This window comes from Equus caballus, chromosome 7 (genome assembly GCF_041296265.1).
Source record: "Equus caballus isolate H_3958 breed thoroughbred chromosome 7, TB-T2T, whole genome shotgun sequence".
NCBI lineage: Eukaryota > Metazoa > Chordata > Mammalia > Perissodactyla > Equidae > Equus > Equus caballus.
Genome location: NC_091690.1, coordinates 68,525,050 through 68,537,171, shown reverse-complemented (window position 1 = coordinate 68,537,171; position 12,122 = coordinate 68,525,050). Strand labels below are relative to the sequence as shown.

At 44.7% G+C, this 12,122-nt stretch overlaps 1 protein-coding gene across 1 annotated transcript in view; it reads right to left on the bottom strand.

The window, feature by feature from the left end:
- The window catches only part of GAB2 (GRB2 associated binding protein 2), a 181,343-nt gene extending 171,124 nt beyond the window's left edge, over positions 1–10,219 (bottom strand). Inside the window, exon 1 of the mRNA XM_023646534.2 lies at positions 9,953–10,219. Coding sequence (XP_023502302.1) covers positions 9,953–10,027 — 75 coding nt within the window. The 5' untranslated portion in view covers positions 10,028–10,219. The remainder of the gene's footprint in view (positions 1–9,952) is intronic.
- Between the last annotated feature and the right edge of the window lie 1,903 nt (positions 10,220–12,122).

Below are 12,122 nucleotides of genomic sequence, written 5' to 3'. Positions count from 1 at the left end.
CCCAGTCTGGGGGAAGCACGGCATAAACCAACAATTAGTGGGACTAATGCAAAACGACACAGGAGCATGGAGCAGGGCTCTGTAATTCATTCCGATGGAGATGGCGGCGCAGGAAAGGCTGCCACAAGGTGACACGTGAACTGAGTCCTAAGAATGTATGAGGAAATGGGTGCAGAAAGGTGAAATGGCAGATTACCTGGGAAGTAAATCCAAACAGAGGTCTTGTGACACTGAACTCACCACACTAGAACAACCTCTCCTGGGCTCCCACAGCACTGGTCTTTGCCATTTGTACAGCCTGACATTATAATTCAAGCTGCTTCCCAACAAGATTACAAATTCAGAGGGGAATGATATATATATTGTAGACTCTTACTATTTGTTAATGACAGTATCTTCAGGTAGACTTTTAATGGGCATTAAACGCAACACATTACAGCCTTTGTTAGCATCCAAAAAGGTATATATATCTCTCTCTAGCCATTTTTTTCTTACAGAAAATTATATGGAAAGATCAAAGCAACAGACTTAGTCCTACAATCCTCACAAGAAAATGAGCCTCTCTACTATATTTAAAATTTAGCACTTTCCTTTGCTTTTGAAAGCTAGCAGAGCTCCAACTGGCACATTCTTCTAAGGCAGGCTAAGGAAAGACATACTGATTGCCTGTCCAAGAAAATCTTCCAAGTGAACTGTGGTGACAGTTAATGATACCTAACTGCTATAGCTCATTAGCTGGGGTGAAACTCTCAGAAGTGCCACCTGTATGACAGAACAGGCCTGTATTTCATATAATAGTGAATAATTAGAAGTAACATAAATGTCTAACCAGGGGAAATGTGTACATAAGGTATGGTACATTCACTTGCATGATATTTACAAGACTTATGTACATGTCTAGGATTTGCTTTAAAATATTCCAGCAAAGAAACAGTAAAAGGGATAGATGAAACAAATGTGATGAAATCTTTATAATATTTGAAACGGTGTGCACTGGTATTCATTAGACCATTTTCTCTACTTTTGCGTATGACTGAAATTTTTTTTAATTTTTTTTTTTTTTTTTAGGAAGATTAGCCCTGAGCTAACATCTGCTGCCAATCCTCGTCTTTTTGCTGAGGAAGACTGGCCCTGAGCTAACAGCCATGCCCATCTTCCTCTGCTTTATATGTGGGACGCCTGCCACAGTATGGTGTGCCAAGCGGTGCCATGTCCATACCTGGGATCCGAACCAGTGAATCCTAGGCAGCCACAGTAGAACGTGCGCACTTAACCGCTGCGCCACTGGGCTGGCCCGTGATTGAAATTTTTTGTAATTAAAAACTGGAAAAAATATGTTGTGGAAGTAAATGAAAATATTCACGCTGAAAAAGGAAGGATATTTTTCACATGGTTATAATCAACATGAACTAAGTGTGAGACCAACCCAATAGCAATAAACACCCCTTAATGCCCATGGGGTCTCTAGATACATTTTTACTGAAAGAAAAGGAAATGGATGATTCTAGGTCTGGATCAGGAAATGTATAAGATAAGCCTGGAACATCTTGTCATACCAGGTAACAAAGGAACTATCAGATACAAGTAAGGACATGTCAAAAGGACTCAGAAGCCAATTTGAATAAGCTCCCACTGGCTAAAGATAGTACAATCTGACCATCAATAAGGATAACAACTAGAATAGATTTAAATACACCAGATGTGTTTAAATATGTGAGCTCATAATGGTACTAAAAAATACCCTATTTGATCACTCTGAAGGAGAGGAAGGAACCCTCTCACTCTTTTGACAACTGGCAGATAAAAAGAAGCAAGCATAATGCTGAGGTGGGGGTGGGGCTAGTTGTAAAGAATAAATGACAAGGACGACTTTGAAAGTGTCATAGCTGGTGCAGGACAAGTGGCACCAAGCCTGCACCAAGCTCTGAGATGCTGACATTATCATGTAAAGTGCTCATAATCTTGCAAAGGGAGACAGACAGAAGCCCAATATGAGAACGCCAAACTAGACGTAAAAAAAGTGCCATGGAAATAAACCAAGAAGGGGATTCACTTTGAAGGGGCCTGGAGGGCAGGAGACACATGAGCTTTAAAGTTACCGCTTACAGGGAAGTTCTTGCATTTTAAACCACTCTCAAACATGGGCTCCAGAATCTTACACATTGATCTTTACAAATATTTCCCAGGGACTGGTCAAAGTTACAGTGTCAGATAAATCCCCAAGTGATTTCATTTCCCTTCTCTGGATCAGGAGACCCTTGAGCTATCCCTTTCAGGAAAAATTAACTCCCTAGAACTGAATATAATATCTAGCCTGGGAGTTCCACTTACATTCTGACATTGAAAACTTCCGGTCTGGCCCAAATTTGAAAAGGATGTAAAGACACCCATACTCATGTTCAGAGTTCCTATGAAAGGGTTAACGAATATAAATGAAGGTCAGACTCTGCTATCACATCCCCCAATATGAAAGACCTACAATGGGCTGGACACTGTGCTAAGACTCTTTTCACTTGCCATCCTAGTAAATTCTCAAACCCAGTAAAATAAGGAGTATCACTCCAATTTTACAGACAAGGAAACAGACTCACAGAATCAAGTCATTTGCTCAAGAACCCAAAGCCCCTTAAAACACTAAGACAGAGGTTTTCTGATGATAAACAATGTCAACACACCACTGACATTTCCCATTGGAAGAGCGTATAACTGAGAGGCAAAGACTTACAGAGTTAGAGCGATGCTCTTAATCAATAAACGTCATCCTACCATCTAAGGCATTTTGTGGACTATCCCCCTTAGCTTTTCATTTACTTTTCAAACCTCTTTTTGATTTCTACTATAGACTCCTCCACTCTGGATGGATTCTTACTTCCCTCTTCATCCCATGTGCACTGCCCCTTTCCCTCTTTAATTGCCATGTTCCTTCCTAGGTCCTAATCTTTTGAGTCCAACTCACATTCTCACCTCCTACTCCAGGAAGCCCTTCCATCTTTTTCCATGCTCAGAGCGCTCACCTTTACTCAACTTGCTACCTGGACCATGGAATTCCATATAAGGGCATGGTTCTGTTTGACCTGTATACTTCTGGTCTCCTTAGCCTACAATTTCCTTGAAGGCAGGGTTGAGTGTTGATTTATTCCCTTGTGAAGGGAAAGGATACAAGATATACTCCATAAACACTTGTCAACATTAATTTGGATAAAGGCAACAGCCTGCTTAGGAATCTATATTTCTCAGTATTTCTCATAAGCTTGAGGTTACCATATTCCATTATCTTCTTCTAGCTAGTGAAAGGCCAGCTAGGGATAGAAAGCAACATCAAAGCTGTTTCATTAAGCAAAGCAGCAGGCCTGTGTTCCTGCTTTGTACAACCTTACTGCCTCTGGTCCTTAGATATCCCTGAGAGACTATTCCATTATTATTCAAGGCTGTAGAGATTCCATCTGGCCTTTCCCCTTGGATGAGAAATATTAGCAGGGCCAAGTACTAACCCTTAGGAAATGAGGAGCTACTTTTTTTTAATTGTGGTAAAATGCTCATAACATAAAATTTACCAAGTGTACAGTTCAGTGGCATTTAAATACATTCACATTGTTGTGAATCACCACAATCCATCTCCAGAACTCTTTTCATCTAGCAAAACTAAAACTCTGTACCCATTAAACAACAGCTCCCTGTTCTCCCCTCCCCCCAGATCCTGGCAACCACCCTTCTACTTTCTCTATGAATTTGGCTCATCTAGGTACCTCACATAGTGGAACCATATAGTATCTGTCCTTTTGTGACTGGCTTATTTTACTTAGCATAATGTCATTAAGATTTATCCATGTTGTAGCATGTCCCTGTGTCAAAATCTCCTTCCTTTTTAAGGCTAATATTCCATTGTACGTATACACATTTTGTTTATCCATTTACCTGTTGATAGATTCATGGGTTGCTTCCAAACGAGGAATTTTGATCCAATGCTAGTGACAAGAAGCTCAGGAGACTGGCCCTGGGTTAAAGCAGTCTCTTTGATATTGTGAATACAATCAAAGAATCAATCCAGTGATTAGAACCTCAGAACAAGAGCCTGCTAAAAGGAATTTCCATCTGTTTCTCTGTCCCAGGAATTGGGACCAGATAGAATATTTACTTAAATACTCAAATAGTCTGTTGGAACAAAGCCCTGTCTGCCCAGGATGGTCTAGAAACAAATCTTGAATTCACTCTAATTTCTGAAGATCTCCATTTCCCCTGTTCTTTTTTATTTTTTTCAGCTTTACTGAGATATAACTGACATATAACACTGTGTAAGTTTAAGGTGTACAACATGTTGATTTGATACATTTACATATTTCAATATGATTACCACTGCAGTATTAGCTAACATCTCCATCATGTCACATAATTACCATTTCTTTTTTGTGATGAGAACACTTAAGATCTACTCTCTTAGCAATTTTCAAGTATACAATACAGTACTGTTAACTGTAACCACAATGCTGTGCATAAGATCTCCAGAACTTATTCAATCTGACTTATTTCACTTAGTATAATACCCTCAAGGCCTATCCATGTTGTCACAAATGGCAGGATTTCCTTCTTTCTCATGGCTGGATAATATTCCATTGTATATATACATATACACACCACATCTTTCTCAAGGAATAGAATCTCAAGCATATAAAGAACTCTCAAAACTCAACAGTAAAAAAAAAAAAAAAAAAAGAGAAAATGGACAAAAGACTTTAAGAGAGACATTTGACCTAAGAGGATATACAGATGTCAAATAATCACATGAAAACAAGTTCACCATCATTAGCCACAAGGGAAATGTAAATAAAACCAACAAGTATACAGTTAAACAAATGAATTGTGGTACATCCATACTATAGACTATTATTCAGCAGTAAAAAAGAATAAACTAGTGACACATGCAACAACTTGGATGACTCTCCAGAGAATTATGCTGAATGAAAAAAGCCAATTCCCAAAAGTTATATACTGTATGAACCCATTTATATCTAACACTCATGAAATGACAAAATTATGAAAATGGAGAGATTAGGGCTTGTCATGGGTTAAGGATGTGGTGAGGGTGGGATGGTAGCGGATTTGACTATAAAAGGGCAACAGGAGGGCTCATGTAGTGATGGAAATGTCCTATATCTTGACTGTATTATTGTTGATATCCTGATTGTGATATTATACTGTAGTTCTGCAAGATGTTACCATTAGGAGAAAGTGGGTAAAGGGTACATAGGATCTTTCTTTACTACTTCTTACAACTATATGTGCATCTACAATTAATCAAAATAAAAAATTTAATTAAAAAAAGAAAGCTCTGGCTTTGGGATAAAGCTAGGTGACATTGGGCAAGTTGTTTCCCATCTCATATGGCTAAAAGGATTAAATTAAGAGATCAGTGATCTAACCATAGTGCATGGCACAGAGTAAGTGCTCAACAGATGGCTATTAAAATGATTATCCTAAGAGTCATGGTAGTGGGGATGATGAAACATATAGAAAAAGTCATATAGATGATAGGTCTAGTGAGTTTTGGTGGAAGATTAGATGTGGACTAGCGGGTGACAGGGAGACAAGGATGATTCCCAAGTTTCTCATGTGAGCAAGTGGGTGGTCAGTGGCACCATTTACTGGGCAGACATGGGATGAAGAAGAGAGGAATAAATAAGTTTAGTTTGGGGTGTAGTGAGTTTGTGTTCAATGGGAGACATTCAAGTAGAGATGCTCAGTTAACGACTGATATGCAAGTCGAGTTCAGAACACAACTCTGGGATGGAAGTTTAACTTGATAACGATCAGCATGCAAATGATAATTGAAGACAGGAAAATGGAAGAGAGATCTCCAAGGCAGAGAAAAGACCCAGGACCACAGCCACTGTGACTATAAAGGAGCTTCAACCTTTAAGGATTGGGTACAGAGGGTCAGTCTAGCAAAAGAGACTGAGTGGCCAAAAAAGGAGAAAAACCAGGCATACATGGTATCACTCAAGAGGAAGGTGCTTCAAGAAAGAGTGAGCGTGCCACTGCGATCAGGCAGTGAAGAGGTAAATTAAAATGAGGAGTGGAAAACAAACCTCTGAATTTCATGACCTGGTTGTCACTGGTGCCTTTCTGAGAATAGTTTAGGTGAAATGACAAAGTAGGTTTCAGATCGGAGCCCAGTGAGAAGAAGATGGGAGAAATGGAGACAGTATAAACAACTACTCACAAGTTTAGCCCTAAAAAAAAAGGAGAAAGCACAGTGAGAAGAAAGGGTGTGAGTGAGGGAGAAGTTTGTTAAAAGGAAGTATGTTTTTTGTTTGTTTGTTTTTAAGATTGGCACTTGAGCTAACTGTTGCCAATCTTTTTTTTTTTTTCTTTCCCTTCTTCTTTGCCCCCAAAGCCCCCAGTGCATAGCTGTATATTCTAGTTGTGCGTGCCTCTGGTTGTGCTATGTGGGACGCCATCTCAGCATGGCTTGATGAGCGGTGCCATGTCCGCGCCCGGGATCCGAACCTGCGACATCCCAGGCCACGGAAGCGGAGCATGAGAACTTGGCCACGGGACTGGCCCCTAAAAGGAAGTATGTTTACATGTCAAAGGAAAGGAATAGGTAGAGGGGAAAAAGCTGAAGATTCATGATAGAAAGGGTAAGAATTATCTGAATCGGTAGGAGAGGATATGATCCAGAGCACAGGGAGCAGGGTTAGCTCAGTTAAAAGGGGCACCTGATCTACTCTAAGAAGAAGGAAAAAGGAAAGGAACCATGTAGATACAGGAGAATTTGGAAGTTTGGTTGAAGCATGTACAGACATCTACTTCCTGATGGTTCCAATTTTCTTCGTGAAGGAGAAGGCAAGGTCATCTGCTAAGACTGAAGGGCTGGCTTAATTTTTATTCTCAGCATTTATCCCAGTGCCTGGGACCCAGTTATTTAAAACATAAGTTTATCTAATAAATGAAATTAAAAGTTTCCTTAAAGCAGTTGTTCATTAGACTCAATACAGAACGTTCTCCAAATTAGCCACTAGGGGGCAGTGCTGCTGCCAATCTTTTTCCTGAAATCCTTGAACCCAATGAAATGAATAGAAAATTACAGAGCAGCGTATGTCATAAAATATGTTTTTCCCCCAAGAAATTCTGGTTTCAGCTTCATAGACATGTATATATGTGTGTACGTGTTCACACGTGTGCACACATGCACACACATACGTAGTGCAGTATGATGGGAGTCCTGCCAGCCTCCTATGGCAACTGCATCATGATGCCCCAGAGGCAATACTCACCATTTCCCCAAGGTCACTTTTATAATTCCTTAGGGTGCATAGCAAATAGCGAAGAGACCTTTTATACCTTCTTATGATTAATAAATTAGAAAAGGCTGGTGAAAAAAAAATCCCTAAAGCTAATCCCTGATAACATTTGCCATAGCTTCTTCTAAGTTGTTTTTTCTCTACACCTACCCCCTCCCCAAATTAAATAAGAGACAGGTTTTGAAAAATAATTTTAAATAGTTGTAATCTATTTCATAAACTGCTTTTATCTCAAATGCTCGATACACTCTCATAATGAAGATTTACTAATCTATAATATTACATGGTTATTACACAGAGCAGAAGCAGCAGCTAATTTGCGGTATGTGTTTAGCAATGGGGCTGGGAAATACTTTTCTCCAAGTTTGGTTTTAATGAACTTGGACCTCTAATGAACAGAGGGAACTGGCGGAGTTCTAACTTAAAACAGGATGCAGAAATTCCCAATACTCGGTCCTCCCCCCTCCCCCCCCAAAAAGGAGATATAAAAGCAGACGGTTCTCCAGGAGTTTAGGATTACACAGATGAGCTCAGTTTTAACTAAGGGAAATGAACTCCCATAGTCGGGAGACTTCCAGTTGTGCCAGTGGAACACATCACACCCTAGCCTAAGAAAAGCTGTTGCTGGTTGGGTCAGACACCTCATAGGCTGCAGCTGCAAGGAAGATGGGAAGGAGGTTGAGGTCATCACATGAGTGTAAGGTGTCAAGTAGCTCAAATGGGTGTAAAAGGTGCTTGACCCCAAGGCCTCCAAACTTGGTTATTTTGAGCTAAAGCTGCTCGGGAACAAAAATACCCAAGAAATGGATCATAAAGAGAGCACGGATGACAGAGCTGAAGAAGTCATCAGTCAAATAGAGATACAGTGTCAAATTGTTTACAAACTGTTTCAAAAACAAAGTTTCAAGGATCTTCAGGGTAGCATTCTAATTTGCCAATTAAGAGTTACATTTTTACTGGATACTCTATTCCACTAGCTAGGGTGGTATTACACTTGTACTGATAGTTTTCAGAAGGGCTTTAGGGTCAAAGACTTCTTTTTGTTTTCTTATATTTATAAAAACATTAATAGCAAACTCTTCCTCAACCTAATATAAAAATTCACCTAAGCAACCCTAAAAAGGAGAATTAATACAACCCTAAAAAGGAGAAAAACTTCTTTCCTAGTATTTGTAATTCGTTGGCTACATCCCTGAAAATGAGCTTTAAAACTGAGAGGAAAACTTCATTGCCTCATCCCTACTATATTTTAAATCTTTGTCCACTTTCAAAACCATAGATGTTTCCCAGCAAATGATCTAAATAAGAGCCTGATTTCATTTACATACACACACACTTGCAACTCCCCAACAACAACACTTCCTTTGAAAAACAGAATGTCACTTCCTCAATCCAGAGGCCAAAAGTCCCTTCGTTCTGATCTGGGGAGCCAAGACAGGAAACTCTGGTAAGCTTCTGCCTCTCCCCCCATGGACAGCCACTGGTGCAGCTGACAGAGGGCAGGGTCTGTTCAGAGCTCCCTTGATGCACTGCAGCTGGAAGGCAACAGCTCACTTCCATGCTGTGGGAATGAGCCCAGAGAGTCCAGCACCACGGGTCACTTTAACAAGGGCATTTCATAGGAAGTGAACAGGGAAAAAAACGGGAGACCTTGACACCTTTTAGCGACCTTACTTCCATTTCCAAACTCCTGCGAACATCCCAGAGCTGATTCCAGCCAAATCTCAGTAATTAGCACCATCTTGTACTTTGACCCCACCAGGGAAGGCATAATCTGGTGGGGGGGGGGGGGGAGCCAGAACTCCTCACCGCTGCTCAGCACCAGCCTGTACCACCTTCCCCTTGATGTTGACAGTTTCTCACCTAGAGGGGAGAAGCTGTCCCAGCAATTTCAGTAAACACTGTCGGTTAGCACCACCTGGCAACTGAGAACCTTGATCTCGCCCGACCCCAGACACCAAGGACTGCAAAACACAAAACCGAGGCCAGTTACAGCAGACCAAACTGCCGTGTCACCATTGTGGTGGTGCTGGGGGGATGCATGTGAGAGACATACAGAATAAAGGGACAGAAGGGGGACAAACAAATGAGTCACTTAAGACAAGGGCTGCACATGCCGCTGACGCTGCCCATGATGCAGAGGCTGTGGACTGGAAGGAAGCAGGCGGCCACCCGGGAGCGGCGGGCAGAGAAAGGGAAGGGGGAAAGGGTGTGAGGCGCCTCGCCCTTTGTGGGGGCCGGGGCGCGCGGCCCCCCAGCCTGCGCCCCCTCTCCCGCTCACTCCCCCAGTCCTGCAGGCCGAGGCCGCTCAGGGCACCTACGGCCCCTAGCCCCGGGAATCAACTCTCCCAGTCTCCCAAAACAATCAGTACAAACTTCAACACTGTATTCAGTTCACAGGGAGGCTGCTGGGGAGGCGCCGCCGCCGCGCCCGCTCTGCCGAGCCCGAGCCGCAGCCCGCGCCCGCCCGCCCCGCCCCTCGGCGGCGCACCTGTGACAGGTGTGCAGGTGCCCCACACGGCGCCGCGCCGCGGGGCGCGCCGGCCGTTCCTCGCCCCCCCGAGGCCCCGGGGCCCGCCCTCCCCGTCGGCGCGCTCCCCCCCGGAGCCCCCAGCCCTCGGCGGCCGCGCCCGCCCGCCGCCCGCACTCACATAGCGCCTCAACTTCTTCTCGGGGGGCGATTTCCTCAGCCAGCCGGTGCACACCACGTCGCCGCCGCCGCTCATGCTGCCGCCGCCTGGAGCCCGCCGCGGGGTCGGGCGGACAAGGGCGCGGGCCGCTGGGTCAGCGGGCCGGCGGTGCGCAGCTCGCGGGGGAGGGGAGGGGCCGGGCGGCCGGCGGCCGCGGGCGAGACGAGGCGGCGCGGCGCGGGCTCGGCTGCCTCGCGCGCGCCCGCTCTCCCCACGCGCACGCGCGCTCGCCCGGCCCGGCCCGGGGGCGGGGGCGCTCGCCACGCCCACAGCCCGCCTGCCCGCTGGCGGGCCGCCGTCAAAGACGCAGCCCCGCCGCGCCAAGTCTTTGGACGGAGGGGCCCAGGGCGCGCGAGGACGCCGGAGCCCGCCGCCGGCCGCGCCCCCGGGGCTCGCTCTTTCCTGAAACGTCGGGCACAAGCAGGAGAGGCGGCCGCGCCCCTGCGGGGAGTGGGAGGGGGGTGAGGGGAAGGGAGGGGCTGCGCGCCCTCGATAGCGGATCGATTTTTCACAGAGGGTCGTCAGGGAGGGACCCGAGGGGGTTCCTGTTTCCTATCCATTCTCAGAGCTTCAGGTTTCAGTGGGTCAGGTTCTAGCTGAAATCACTGATTCGCTTCCCACACGAGTTTCATTAACTCTCGCGCCCCCTTGGCGGGAGTAGGAAAGAAGAAAACAGACTACTACGTGCTGGGCGCTTTTACCTTTCTTGTTTACGTGATTGTCTTCAATTGGGCGGGCAGTATTGTTCCCATTTTACAGATAGCCTAGGGTCCCAAAGCCTGTGCAACGCACAGCCTACTTTCTAATCCTGGGGGTGGGGGTGGGACGTGTGTGTGTCGGGGCGGGGGGGGGGGGGGGGGAAGGTGTCCCGCTTCTCTGCTATTTAAAGTGGGAGAATTGCTTTAATGTCTGCGGATCAATTATTACCAGGAAATAAAGTCCAGCTGGCTCCCACACTGCCTCTGGGAAAAACAATTCAGTAGAAGAAAATTCATATGATTTGCAGAATCAAGGAAGCAAAAATGAGTCAACGTATTTTATAGTGAATTGGAAGGCAAGGTGGTGTAGAACAAGAAACTGGGGTCAAAATTCCCTAGAGTTCCAACTCCTTGACACAGGTTATGAGACCTCTTTGGGGCTCATATGAGTTGGTATATACCACTGCGTTGTGGTGATGTTTAACTGAGAAAAAGTATGTAGAAGTACACACTTGACAACTCAGCCCTTCAGGGGGAGGATGGAGGGGAAAAAACACCACCTTTGGTAGGGGCTCTTTTCAACTCACAAATTAACTTTACAAACAACATTAAAATGTACGTCCTCCCCCAACTTCTTTGAGAAGTGGATAGTAACCCATGATGTCAATAGGGAACTGTGCTGGGGGCAGCCGTGCAAGGGAAGCAGCATCTTGCACTCCCCATACAACTTGAAGGCTATTTTGTTAATTTCCCTGTGCAGCAAAGCTAGTTGTTTCAAGCAGCTGGACATCCTTGTGGTTTTACAGATCTTGGTTGGGTTGGGGAAAGTTGATCCACTTCGATCAGTTTGTAAAAGCTAATCCTTTACTACCTGCTTAGCTCTCCTAAGCACCCTGGGAGGTTTAGAGATCAGCTTCCCTGGACCTAACATTTCACTGACTTTTTTCACTAGCCGGTGTGCTGCTGGATTGAATGTAAAGCTGGAACTACCAAGCTACAGCTGGGACCAGAGGTCCCTTAACCTTCCAGTTTAGGGATCCTTAAGCCTCATACAAAAGCGACCACCAGAATTGTAGTCATTTTAACCTCTGGCCTTAAGTACCTTAAACCCTGTCAGACAAATATCAAAATAATCCAGTCTGCCAAATCAATCAGGAGGTGGTGACTCCCAAGCAAAACAAAGCAATCCTTCTGACTTCATTCACATCTGAGTCATGGTGCCAAGTCTCAGGGATTGCAGAGTCTGAGAAATCTGCATGGTTGTTTGCAACTGAGGTTTGTGATGCAAGTCAGTATACATATGCCCTGTCCTTCCCTGGAAGGGTGGTCTTCTGTTACATATCCATATGATAGTTAATGAGGCTGTTGAGCAATAGTTAGTTGGGGGTTGGGCTGCATTCTGTCAGAAACTCCTTAGGGTCTTACTTCCTTTA